The 14,036-nt window shown below is 42.2% G+C and overlaps 2 protein-coding genes and 1 pseudogene across 2 annotated transcripts; 2 read left to right on the top strand and 1 right to left on the bottom strand.

The window, feature by feature from the left end:
* The first annotated feature begins 167 nt into the window (after positions 1-167).
* On the top strand, positions 168-3,770 carry LOC121756539 (G patch domain-containing protein 11-like). The gene is made up of 4 exons (XM_042152106.1): positions 168-343; positions 492-545; positions 974-1,090; positions 3,239-3,770. Exons 1-4 carry the CDS (start codon positions 239-241, stop codon positions 3,362-3,364), a joined length of 402 nt encoding a protein of 133 aa, XP_042008040.1. The 5' UTR covers positions 168-238; the 3' UTR covers positions 3,365-3,770.
* Positions 3,771-4,018: 248 nt separating this feature from the next.
* Positions 4,019-5,005, top strand: LOC121753608 (ribosomal L1 domain-containing protein 1-like). The gene has a single exon (XM_042148826.1). The coding sequence runs from the start codon at positions 4,064-4,066 to the stop codon at positions 4,862-4,864; it is 801 nt and encodes a 266-aa protein (XP_042004760.1). The 5' UTR covers positions 4,019-4,063; the 3' UTR covers positions 4,865-5,005.
* Positions 5,006-5,131: 126 nt separating this feature from the next.
* On the bottom strand, positions 5,132-7,712 carry LOC121753607 (annotated as a pseudogene).
* Positions 7,713-14,036: the final 6,324 nt, after the last annotated feature.

Here is a 14,036-nt window from a genome sequence, read left to right as displayed (position 1 = left end):
CATGAATGAATGATAAATTTAATGAACTATTGTATTATATATTTTGTGAATGTTGAATGTTGGAACATAAGTGAAAAAAGATGTTACTACTAAAATTTATGTATTTATATTTCATGTATTTTATCTTCGAGTATTTCAGAAATTAAAAAGGAACATATGTTTAATTAATTATATTGTGGGGAATTGGCTTCAATTTGGGGATACATAGGTTTTCTCAAGCTTAACTAACGCAACGGCAATGGCGGTTGATGATGATTGTTCTGCGGGATTGGGTAAGACTAGGGCTTCGCATCTACGCACTTCTGCTTCCACCCCCATAGATTCCTTGAATATTGGCTTTCAGGTCTGAAATTACCTCTGTTTCCTCCTCTTATCCCTTACCAAATGCTTTTCTTACTTCGAATTTTACTTTCGTCTGATTTGATTAAGTTGTATGTGTTTTATTTTGATTCGTTGTAGTTTTTCCTTACATGTTTTTTTGGCGATTTTAGTTGTTAAAGAAGCAAGGATGGAAAGAAGGTACTGGTCTTGGTGTTTCCGAACAGGTTGGTGTTTCTAAATACTAATCACTATCTATCCAGTGTTTTTCTTTATGTCATATTTTTATGATCCATTGAAGTTAATGTTTTGTTAGATTGATGGATTTGAGTTCCCAAAATTTGTGAGGAAACAGAAAAGTACTCTTTTTAAGGGATCCTGATGCTTGTGAGATCTTATGTGCAAAACAGAGATAGTTTTGGAAATTTGGAAACTGCAATTACTTTGAAAAGTCTGACTACTAAATGTTAAGCAGCGTATTTATGTGGCATACTATATTGCAGTCATGGGTAGTGTTTGTCTTCCATGGTCATCAAAGAATGTACTTTGGCCCTGCTATTCGAAACCATTTTGCATTTGCACATGTAGTTTTAAGATATTATACTACCTCTTTGCTAGTGTACCTGTCATTGATAGACGTCCTTAATTAACACAGGGCAGGCTGGAGCCAATAGCAACTGCTGTCAAGAAAAACAAAAGAGGTGTGGGAGCAGAAGAGGCAAAAGTTCAAATCAAGAAATCAAAAGTTAAGAAGGATACGTATGATCCAGAAGTAAGTAATGAATTTCTGTTTGGAAGATCAATTGATTTTTTTGTTGTACTTTCACCTACATGGTACTCCTATTTAACTGTTGTAGCTTCAATCATGCACGTGTATGTTATTTTTCATTATGTTATAGACTTTGTGCGGTGCGATCATATACTATTCAAACTGCAGCAGGTTGATGAAATGGATATGTGAAATGGAAGAAACTTTCAAGTTGCTAGAATATTTGTTTAGTAGAATTGCAAATCCATTTAAATATGCAATTGTCAAAATAAATGAGAGCTTAGAAGTGACTGAACTGAAGTGTCCTTTGAAACTTAAATGATAATGACATAGATAAAACCTTTTATCAACAACTAATAATTTTGATACTGGACATAATCACAAAGAACATTGTTAATGAGATGAATAATGTTATGAACTTGTTTTGAAGACGATAGAATTAAGTCGGTGAATCGAACCGCGTCGCCATAGGACCGATATATCGACTCAGTCGATATATCGGTCGACTTAGTCGATATATCGATAGTAAGTCGGGCGACTCACCAGACAAGTCGTCCAGGTCCCTCAAGACCGATATATATCGATATATCGGGCGACTTGCCCTTTTACACATGTAAAATATGCAATATATACTTCAAATTACAACAGGAAAAAACACAGCATCATATTGTTCAATGATTTAGTCATGTTCAACGATTTGCATGATAACAACTAACAAGCAATTAAGCTAACTCAAAGCACAGCATCATCCACTTGGAAAGCCCCTGCAGCTGAACCTCCACCACCCTCTTCATCATCTTCGTAATCAGATCCACTCTCATCTCCCATTTCATCATCCTCTTCACTTGACACTTCATCTTCAACTGGAATTGCAGCTGTCCTAGGTTGCTTAGTCCTTTTACTTGCAGCAGCAGCAGCATGTTTAGATCCACTCTTCCTTTTCATTGCAGCAGCCCTAGGCAGATTACGACCTCCTAGACCTTGAGTTGCACCAGTAGCTTCATCCACGTTTTGCCAAGTTAGATAATTACCAGTATCAGAAGCGGCATCTTGATGAACCCTAAAATAACAATAGAGAACAGATGCAGCGCTTGAGGAACTCAAATAATAGACGAGAGAGGAGAGACATAAGAGAGGAAGAGGAACTGGAGCATTACCGGAACTAGAGTTCATCCTGAATGAGGAGAGGCGGCGGATGAGGCAGGCCGGAGGCGTGTCCAGGAGAGGCGGCGGCGTTCTTCAATTTCTGGAGGTGGAGGGAGCGTCGGCGGCGGCTGCAGTTCTGGAGGAGGAGGACGTGAGGAGGGGGTGTGGGGGATGTATAAAGAAACCCTAATGGGCTGAATAGACACCTACCTGTCCGCCTGGCCCAATCTGGAGTGAAGCCCATTAAGTCGTCCTCGACTCGATCAGGCGACTAATCGGTCGAGTCGCGCGATATATCGGACGACTCGAATGTTAGTCGCCTAAGTCGCATCTGGGTGTGTATCGACCCTTGGCCTACCGATACAGGCGATATATCGCGATATATCGGACGACTTACAAACATTAACTTACCAAACTATCTTGAAAAGGGTTTTTTCCAAGCTTCCGGAGATGTCTTTGTGGGAAGTATAGAACCACCAGAAAATTGTATCCTATGAATGATTAAATTTGTGAAAACACTTCTATTATTTAGATTCCTTGTTGCCTAAATGCATCAGGCTAGGGAGGAGAGTAGAATAAGGATGGATACTGTGATTGTTGTATAGTGGGACAGTCAGTTTCCACATAATTGAATAGCATCAGCATTATGTAATAGTTGATTGACTGTGTGATCATTGAATCTGCATGTTGTAGTCTCTGATTTATCCACGACAAAATATCAATTTAAAAACTCTAGGTAATGCCTTATAGTGAAATGTCCTGGTATGCAAAATATGAAGTTATTTGGCATAAGCAGATGCTATGGAACCAGAATCAAGTTCAAATGATAAAACCTGGCAAATGTACTAATGGTGTTTTTCCAAAATGTTTATTTAAGGAAGTACAATTTTGGTCTTTGGAATCCAGTTCATGGTGTTTGCTATGGTAATTGAGAACTTGTGATTATTGCTTGCATTCACTAGGATTAGTAAATATCCCTATTCTCTAATCAGTTCATCTTTTCAGTCACCTGAGACTAAGGTACGAGGCACCTCAAAGAAGATAAGGAAAGTTCAAGAGTTTGAAAAGAAGATGCAAGAAAAGGAATTTGATCGGGATTTCTTCAGGATGTTCTGGCCAGATAACGTCTGAACATATTTGTTTGTCTCAGGAGTCAGGAAGTTGATCTGGAAAAGGTACTTCAGGAATTTGGCATTTCTATTCTGTCCAATGACAGTCGTGAAAGTGCTCTTATGAGTAATGATTTAGCAGCTGGCCTTCATTGTTATCTGAAGCTTTCCTTGCAATCGAAAGTTATTTCTTTTACCGTGTTACAGGCTCTCGTCGCAGTTCTCACATAATGTAAAATGAGTGAGAAAATTGTTTCATTAATTTTTCCATATCATTCTGAAAATTAGTGTAGAGTTGCGTGTCCTCTCCTTTACTGTGTATATGTAGATTGGAAAAATAGAGGTAACAATGGGGAACACTAATTCTTCATATGCTGAGTCTTGTCAAAATTAATTATGAATACATTTGAACTTCAATTTTGTTGTAACACAAGTCAATTCTTATTGTGTTATTATATCTATTTGTCAGATTATAGAATTGACGAACCAAAAATAATTTGAAAATCGCTGAATAGAATATCGATCTCGTGAGACCGGAAATATTCTATTCAGTTCTCAGTTACCCGAGAACCGATTAACCGAATTATCAGTCCAAGTTAAAACTACTACTATTTGGGAAATATGTGCAAAGTCATAAACCCCAAGGGACTGTTGAAAAAATTACAGACTATAAATCTTTCCTATAATTCGCAGCCCACTGTCAGCTTCACAATTCATCGCCATGGCCGCACCTTCAAGAGAGAGAATCAACGAGGACGGCGTCCGAAAAGCCACGAACGCCCTCCTCAAGTGGAAGAAGAAGTCACTCCTCTCACATCCCCACGACGGAAACGCCGCTAACGAAGAAGAAGCCGACGATTTCATCTACCTCTCCGTAACCCTAAAAAAAGTCCCGCCGCGAAACCTCTCCTCCGCTCCCCACCGAATCCTCCTCCGCCGCTCGCTCCTCTCACAAGACTACACCGCCTCGAACATCTGCCTCATCGTCGACGGGAAGAGAATCACCGCCGAATCGGCGCAGAAGATTCTGCTCGCCAAGGGCATCCCCTTCGTAAAAAAGGTGTTCAAGCTGGGGAAATTGAAATCGGATTACGATTCCTTCGAATCGAAGAAGAAACTCTTCGATTCGTTCGACTTGTTTCTGGCTGACAAAAGCGTGGAGGCGATGCTGCCGAAGGTGCTGGGGAGGGTGTTCTACAAGAAGAGGAAGAAGATTCCTGTGGCGGTGGATTTGAGGGGCGATTGGAAGGAGGAGTTGGAGAGGGCGTGCAGGTCGAGTTTGTGGTGCTTGAGCAGTGGGACTTGCAGCTCGGTGCGGGTGGGGAGATTGGGGGAGATGGAGAGTGGGGAGATTGTGGAGAATGTTTTAGATGCTGTTGATGGTGTGGTTGGTATTGTTCCGAGGAAATGGGGTGCGATTAGGTGTTTGCATTTGAAGTTATCGGATTCATTGGCATTGCCTATTTATGAGGATGAGGTCACAGATGGGAAAGTGGGATCTTCTTTGGTGGAGAGCAAATAGTTTGGTGATTTTACCCAGTTGCAAGTTTTGGCGAAGATTAGTCTCTGATTTTGATTGATGAGTAAGTTAGTTGCATATGTTTACCAGTTTTGAACTTTTATTGGCTTTGATGAATGGCGATTCTTAATTCTTCTTGTCAAAGCTCGACATATAATTGATATGGATTGATGTTGGAGGAAAGATTGTACATTTGATTTGAATTCTAGGATTATAAATTCTTGAAACATGAGAGGTAATTAGGACTAGGGTTGCTGTTGAAGAAAATCTAGGAAAGAAAGCAAAGAGTAGGCTCTTGAACAAGTAGAAGCTGATATGTTTGATTTAAGGGCAAATTCCGAATTTAATTCTAGTCAATCCCACAACTTTTAAAATAGTCAATTACCAAGTTTTAATTTTGATATTTTTCTCAATTATCTCTTTTATTTGCATCAGGATGAAATTGTGCATGATGTGAAGGCTGAAATCTGTTAACTTTTTTGCAACAGAAATCATTGATTTTAGTCTGACAAAATGTTTCAATGAAATTGGAGATAGATTGAAAATACCCTCGATATAGTTGGTATCGTTTGAACTAACTGTTTGATTCACGTCAAACTAAATCAATGAAACTGGAGAAATTCTGATTAGTTTATAAAAACTCAACAATCATTAAAAATAAATTTTCTCTTACCAACTTATCATCTTAATTTCTTGTATTTTTTTAATGATTTCAGGCGATGCTCATCATATAACCTTCAAACTAAAACTGTCCAGAAAAAAGAAGTCAATAATAAAGCAGAAAAAGTTGCGTTTTACTACTTAGTTTGCAACAAAATAATTTAGATGCATTTTGTTGCAAGTTAGAAAAGATTAGTAATGCTTCATAGTAAAGCAATTTAGATGGACTAGAGAAAATGACAACTTTGATATAGTCAAATATACATGGGATAAACGATGTAGTGGCAACAAAATTATCTGCAGCAAAACAGTCGTATAAAGAGAGGGTTTGGTCAAAAGAAGCTTTCAAGCTTGGACATAAGGTAAAGGTAGTCTACCTCCTCAAGGTAGATCTTTGTCTGATCCATCTCTCATGGATCCGCCACTCTCCTTCATCTTGACCTCCTTCAAGAATTGGTCGAGACCAAAGGGATCTTGCTCCTTGTCAAACTCAACAGGCCTGTCTCTAGGGCCAGACCTCTCGGACGTACCAGTGAACGCCCTGTCAACCTTGACGCATTTTATCTTATCAAGCTGTTCATCAGCACCCCCATGCATCTCATCATCGCGGTCTTTCTTGGGATTGTACAGAGTAGTTAAAGCAGATTGAGCAGTAAACAGGCCATTGTCGTAGATGTTGTAGGCGTCGTCCATGCCAGAACCAAAACCCGAATCCATCCCTTTCTCCTGGTGGAAGAGCCTCTGATCATACATAACTTCACCCCCGCTTGCTCCAGTGTTGGCCATCCCAAGAGCCACTTTCTCACTGATATCACGGTCTCTATCCCGGCTTATCTTCCCCTTCTTCCCCATGCCACCATCTTTTGCCTCCAGTCTTCTTTCCCTCACTCTCTTATGAATATTTTCCCTTGTCAATCTTTCCTCTCTCTCTTCTTCTGTTTCCTTGGGGCCATCTCTATCCCTTTCACACTCAACACTCATATCACCATCATTAGCAGAAGCTACTCCACTTTTCTTAATCCTAACCTTCTGTGCCAACACCCGTAGTTCCATACCTTTCTTCTCCTCCTCCATCATCATCTCCTTTTGAACCTTTGAACGTGCCGCAACAGCCTCTCTAGCTTTCTCTTCTCCAACATACAGAGCCTCGTATAACTTAGCATGATTATCACTAATCCAAACCTCCTACAGCCCACTGCCATCAGCAGCCATCCGTTTATCGAGAGGAATCATATAGCCATTAGAATTCTTCCAGCTAGATATGCAAGGTGGGATTTTCCACTCCTGCTGATCCTCGACAGTAACGGGCCGAGGGGGGAATGCATGACCGGGACTGGTGGAGAACCCGAACCTCTCGGAACTCTCCTGTGCTTGAACTTGGGAGGCTCCAAAGGATCGACCGCCATTCCCACCACGCGAATGATTCTCCCTTTAGCACATGCCGACTGCTGAGACGGCTTATACCTGATGAACTTAGAATCCGCGGACGTTTTCGCAACATTTTTTTGGCTGTGCAGCACTCAACCTAACATTCACAATCTGCTCTGACGCAGCCTTTGTTTGCTGTGTTGTCTCATCAATCTCCTTTTCTGCTTCTCATCAAGATCCATGCCATCCTCTTTCGCAACATCCTTGGCAAAGACTGGAACAAGATCCGAGTGCTGAGAATACACAATCTCCATCGCATTCTCACCCTGACTCAAAGAATTTGCATAATGAATCATCCCAATCCCAAATAGATACTGGGCGTAGTGAATCTCAGGAAAAGCCCCTCCATCCCCAAAATCCTCAGGCTTCGATGGCTTAAACCCTGCCCGTTTCTTATAAGGAGGCACTGATTTAGCCTTTGATGGTTTGGCGAATTTTTGATGGTGATGAATGCCGGAAAATACAGATCACGACACAGAGATTTACGTGGTTCGATTTACTGAGGTAAATCTACGTCCACGGGAAGAAAAGAGGGCAGAGTTGTATTGCTTGATCTGTTTTCTACAGCTTACAATACAAACTTGCTATATGATCTTTTATGTCTAGAGAGCTTACCTTTTCCTTCTGATCTAAGTTCAATTTATACATTGAACTAAGATCGTGGCTTGCATCACCACTAACTAGGTCGTGGCTTACATCACCACTAACTAGGTCGTGGCTTACATCACCACTAAGTATGTCGTGGATGTCGTGGATGTCGTGGAGGTCCTGCATGGGTCCACTATCTCCCAGTTCGGTCGAACTATCCTGCATGTGATCCTGCATGAGTTGACTATCTTCCAGTTCGGTCGAATACTGAGACCGAACTGCTGAACTATTGCCGAGCAGCTTTAGCCGATCTGAGAGTAGAGCTTGACTGGTCGGCTTTTACCGAGCTGTAGGCTAGGGCCGAAATCTTTGGTAATGCCGAACTGATACTCTTCCTTGGGCTTTGGGCTGATGGGCCGTCACTGCTGTTGGGCTTGTTTAGTCCGTACCCCATCACTACCCCCCCCGAAAAGCGAAGTGAATCACTTCGGCGAAGCGAGTCACTTCGGCATTTTGGATAAAGGTACGGGGAAGGCTGACGTTAGGGGACGTGCCTTGCGCGTGACTGCATTAAATGCGACAGTAAAATCCGGCCGTTGAATCCTGAAAAGGTGGGATTCGAAACGGTGCGATGATTTTGAAATCTTCTCCGAATCTGATAAATACGTCCTTTCTTCATCATTTGAACACTTTTGCTATAGCTTCTTCTGCACTCTATCTTCTTCGCGTAAAAATCTTCTTCCGCTTTCAAGAATTTTTTGAGAATTTCTTCAGACTTTCGAAGAGTAAGAACTATGTCTTCTTCTTCTTCTTCTGAGTCAGGTAGCGGTAGGAAAGGGGGCAAGGGGTCTTCTAGCCGGAAAGAGTCCGGGGAGAAGACTGTAGAATACTTTCACAGCGTCTTGAGTAAGGACACCGTGATATCTCTACACGAAAAATATCTTCTTCCCGGGGGGAAGGCGGTGGTTCCCGACGATGATCATAGGGCTAACGACCCGCCGGAGGGTTATGCCACCGTTTACGAAGCCTGCTTAGAATGCGGGCTTCGTTTCCCTCTTCCCCCACCTTTTGTAGAGCTTCTTGATTTCTTTCAACTCCCTTTAGGTCAGGTGACTCCGAATTCTTGGAGGCACTTGTCGGCCATTGCTGCCGAACTCCGTAGGCTAGATAAGGATCTGTCTCTGCGGTAGACATGCCCACCGGTTCCGGTTCCGGCGGTTAACCGCCGAACCGGAACCGGCGGTTCCGGAACCGGAACCGGAACCGGCGCAATATTCCCGAACCGGAACCGGCGCAATTCGGTTCGCGGTCCGGTTCAGGTTCAAGATATTTCAAACCGAAACCGTCACCGAACCGGCGGTTCGGGACGGTTCGGAACCGGCGGTTAACCGTGGAACCGCCGGTTCCGGCGCTTAAATCGAGGCAGGGGGATGAGGGGCCGGTGGTGATCTTCAAAAACGGTCGAAACCGCCGGTTTTTCGGCGGTTAACCGGCGGTTAACCGGAAAAACCGGCGGTTAACCGCCGGTTTAGTGACTTTCGAGGCGGCGCGGAGCACGAGGCGACAATGGAGCAGCTTTTGCAGACGGTTCGTTGACCGAACCGGCGGTTTTATTTCGGAAACCGGCGGTTTTGGCCCGGAAACCGGCGGTTCCGCCGGTTCCGGCGGTTTTCCGCCAAAACCGCCGGTTTTGTGAAAATTCAAATTTTTTTTTTTTTTTTTTTAAATTTCAAATTCGAATTCTTCCATTTTCCCCCTCATTTTTTTCTATAAATACCCCCCTCTATCCTCATTTACATTCACCCCACTCTTGTGTTAATAAGAGTTTCTCTCTTCAATCTCTCAATTCTCTCTCTTTGTCTCCAATTTCTCATTTGTGCTATTGTGCTTCCATTTAATTACGCAATTGCTACTCTTATTACGCATTGTTATACACTTATACAGTTATACTTGTTCCCGTAGTTCTATAAGTTGTCTTTCTTTCTCAATTACTAAAACAAAAAAAAATATATTATTCCATATTTCTACATTTCTACATACCATTCCAATATGTCTTCATCCCGAGAAGGTCGTGTTGATAAGGGAAAGGGAAAGGCCAAGAGGCCATCTCGGAGATCCGTTATTGATGAAATTTCTCAAATGAACATGGATGAGTGGCAGGTTAATATTTATTATCTACTAATTTCATTAATTTTGAATTACATTTCATTATTGTTCATAATTTTATTTTGTATTTACAATACAAATATTATTTTGTAGGCTCGAGAAGAGCAAGATGTGGCACATGCTATTGCTCTCTCTCGCTCTCAATACCAAGGCGATGCTTATGTTGGTACCGGTAGTGGTGCTCCCGGTCGCGGTGCCTATTCCCAACAAAGTCCAACCCCCGTGAATGTTGATGAAGACGATGATGATGATGATGATGACGACGAGGAGGAGGGGGAGGAGGTAGAAGAGGTTCAAGAAATGCCACCCCCACCACCACCAAGGAGTCGGCGTGGTAATGGTGGTCGTGGACGTGGACAACCTCCTCAACCTCCTAGACCAGCTGAAAGGTCTTTAACCTCAAACATCTTCGTGAAACATTTCAAGAGGGTACAAGATAGTAACGATCCAAACACTTATAATGTGTATTGCAACTATTGCGAAAACGTATACACATTCCGAAAGGGTGGAGGGTACGGTACATTTACCCGTCACCTGGAGAAAGCGCATCCGGTCGAGTTTGGTATCGCTCCAACCCAAACTCAACTCAACTTTCAACATGGAGTCGGAAGTGGGACGACGGGTTCATCCCAAACATCAGGTATGTGTAGCAATACTCTTTTGAAATATGATCACAAAAATGCTCTTAATGTGATGTCTAGATTTGCCGTTATGAAACATTTTCCATTCAATGCTTTTGATAACGATGCTTTTGAGTCGAGTATGCGGCAAGTATATAATGCCGCTGCAAGAAAATTGAGTCGAACTTCAATGACGCGAGCCGTTGTTCGACAATGCATGGAAAAGAAGGCGCAATTAGGTACGTTTATTATTAACTTAGGGCATAAAGTTTCTATTTGTTCTGATGTGTGGACTGATTGTTTTTGTAAAAATTCGTATATGGGCATCACGGTGCATTTCGTTGATCACAGTTGGACTTTGAACAAACGTTTGATTGCATTTCGGGAATTTCCCGCACCACACACTGCACAAGCAATTGCTCAATTGATCATTCAAGTTTTGAATGAATTTCAATTGATCAATAAAATTTTTTCTATTGGTTTTGACAATGCTAGCGCTAACACTGCTAGCATAGATGATTTAATCAGTGCATGTTCTCCTGTTATTGATGGTAAATATTTCCATGTGCGATGTATTGCCCATATTTTGAATTTGTGTGTTCAAGATGCCATCGATTTGTGGCAAAAGTATGTTGATCCTATTAGAACTGCTGTGAAGTTGATTCATAACAAAGCTCCTATTGGTAGAGCTTGGAAGAGATATTGTCATGGTAAGCAATGCAGGTACACCAACTTTCGTTTGGATGTTTCAACTCGGTGGAACTCGACATATGATATGTTGGAGTCGACTTTGAACCACATTGAGTATTTATGTGATTTTTTTAGAAGTTGTCCTCATGTTCCTTCTGATTTGATTTTGATACCCGCTTGTTGGGACCACAGCATGGATTTATTTCGATTATTCCGCGCTTTCAAAAATGCCACTGTTGAGTTATCCGGTGTTTATTATCCTACTTCTGTGCGCGTTTTGGAGCATTGCATGTATGTGGCAATTGGTTTTAAAACTTGTGTGAAAAATACTCAATTCGTTGAGTTGAAGGCTATTTTGTTTTACATGGTTGAAAAATGGTTAAAATATTTTTCACGTATTCCAAATGTGTTTTTGATTGCAAAATGCTTGGATCCAAAGTGGAAGTTGCATGGTGTTTATAAAATTTTAGACATGTACTATGGTTGTTTGCACGCTTTGGATTTTTCTCAACTCCGCGAAATGGGCTTGACAAGAGGAGAATGCTTCGAACTAAGTATTCCGGATGTTGATGAAATCAAACATAGGTTAGATAGTGCACTTCGTTCTCTCTACGCGGAATATGAAATGCGGTATAACACCGCTCACCAGGTACGTGCTCCTCCTAGTCCTTCTACATTTGATTTTGGTGGAGGGGATTTTTCCAATGTCATGATCGATCCCGACGTAGTATCACAATTGCAAGATCTATACGGTACTACAACCAATAGGACTAGAGCGACTAGTGAATTAGATATATATTTGGAATCGCGCTCTATTTTTCAAGATGCAGGTCCTCCTACTCAACAAATTGACGTCCTTAATTGGTGGGGAACACATGACAAAGAGTTTCCGATACTCTCCATCATGGCTAAGGAGATATTCGCCGTTCCCGCTTCCACCGTCGCCGTTGAACAAGCTTTTAGTGTCGGCGGTTGTGTCCTAGACGACAAAAGGAGCAATCTCTCCGCCAAGAACATGGAAGCCACTATGTTACTTGACGATTGGGCAAAGGCGGACATGAGAGCACAAGAGCCGGATTTCGACTTCCGTGTAGAGAGTGATGGTGAAGAATTTTCTTCCGATGGCGATGACGAGGTCAGAAGCGATAGCACTCAACATTAGCAATGAGTCGACGGGGGCGGTGAACGGCGAGCACTGCCGACCAAAAAGGTAAGCAAGGTAAGAGAACTACGTGGGCTTTGATTCCTCAATAAAATTGTGGATACGTAGGCACCTCAACTTAAATTTGAAAAGTTTAACTTCGAAAGTTTAAGTTGAGCTCAAGCCCTTTTCAATTTTTTTTTTTCCCCCTATTTCATAGATCATTCAGGATGCGGCTATGTTGTACTTGAAGATCATTAAAATATATTCCCCATTTGATAAATATCAAATGCGGAATATATTTTAATGATCTTCAAGTACAACTTAGCCGCATCCTGAATGATCTATGAAATCTTACCTTGGAATCAACCTTTTTTTCTTGCAAAATGTTGCCCATTTTCTAAGCAAACACATATCAGCACGCTATATACACATTGCTGCATTGATTGCTTTGGAAGATCAAATTGCCCCTATTAGAAATGTAGCAATGTGTATATAGCGTGTTGATATGTGTTTGCTTAGAAAATGGGCAACATTTTGCAAGAAAAAAGGGTTGATCCCAAGGTAAGAGAACTACGTGGGCTTTGATTCCTCAATAAAATTGTGGATACGTAGGCAACTCAACTTAAATTTGAAAAGTTTAACTTTGAAAGTTTAAGTTGATCTCAAGCCCTTTTCAATTTTTCCTTTTTCCCCCCCATTTCATTTTTTTTAAATTTACCTTCCGAGTCCGACGAGGCGACGAGCCGACGCCCGACGACACTTGTAAATTATATTACATTGTTGTATGTTGTTGTATTGTATACTTATGTATTGTAAATTGTAATGTATCGTTGTCCGTTACAACTCAAAATCAATAAAATTTATTTCATTTTCTCCTTATTCGTCTTATTTGTGCTTGAATTATGCATTGTCTTGTTCCGATTTGTTGTATAAAGCCAAATTTCAAATTTAAAAAAAAAAAAAAAATTGAACCGGCGAAACCGCCGGTTCAAAAACCGGAACCGCCAAAACCGCCGGAAAACCGGCGGTTCCGAACCGGAACCGGAACCGCCCGGTTTTCGAACCGGAACCGGAACCGTGAAATAGCCTCACGGTCCGGTTCCGGTTCCGCTTCCGCCAAAACCGGAACCGGCGGTTCCGAACCGGAACCGCCGGTTTTCGAACCGTGGGCATCTCTACTCTGCGGGCAATCCTTAATTTTTTCCAGTTTAAAAGGAAGGGATCTTGGTTTTACTTGATCCCCTTACAGCCTTTTAGGGCCTTCTGCAAAACCAAGTGGCCGAAATGGCAAAACCGTTTCTTTTTTATAATAGGACTTCGGCTCCGGGCTTTCCTTGGAGAGGGCCGAAGTCCGTGATTCCCCATCCTCGGTTAGAACCGTTGGCCGAGCTCGAGGGCGAGCTCAATAAGATTCCTATGATTAGGAAACAATACTCGGAAACTGAGCTCGTCAAGGGCGACCTCGTGTTCAATATCTCGTCTTCGGACGAAGAGACTGAGGGTGAGGATTTCTTTTTTATGCCTTACTGCTTTAGCGGCGAAAACTAACCTTGTTTCCTTGTTTTTCGGTAGTGAACATATTGAATAAGCTGAGCCGCAAATCTTCGGAGTCCAAGGAGCCGGAGAGGCCGAAAACCACCAGCTCGGCGTCTGATGCCGAGAGGACTCCGAAAAGGCAAAAAACCTCTTCGGATCCGAAGAAGCCGGAGTCGACTTCGGCAAAGGGGAAGGGGAAGGCCCAGAAGCCCCCGAGAGCGCCAGAGAAAGACGTGGTCTTGGCGCCTCCTTCGGAACATATCTGTGAGCCGTTTTTATGGCCCACGGACTTCGCCGAGGTGAATTCTCTTCTTGATTTTCTGGCCTTGCTTTTTTCCTGTAT

Source organism: Salvia splendens, chromosome 11 (genome assembly GCF_004379255.2).
Source record: "Salvia splendens isolate huo1 chromosome 11, SspV2, whole genome shotgun sequence".
Classification (NCBI taxonomy): domain Eukaryota; kingdom Viridiplantae; phylum Streptophyta; class Magnoliopsida; order Lamiales; family Lamiaceae; genus Salvia; species Salvia splendens.
The sequence above is the reverse complement of the archived record's forward strand: the minus strand, read 5'-3'. Positions and strand labels throughout refer to the sequence as shown.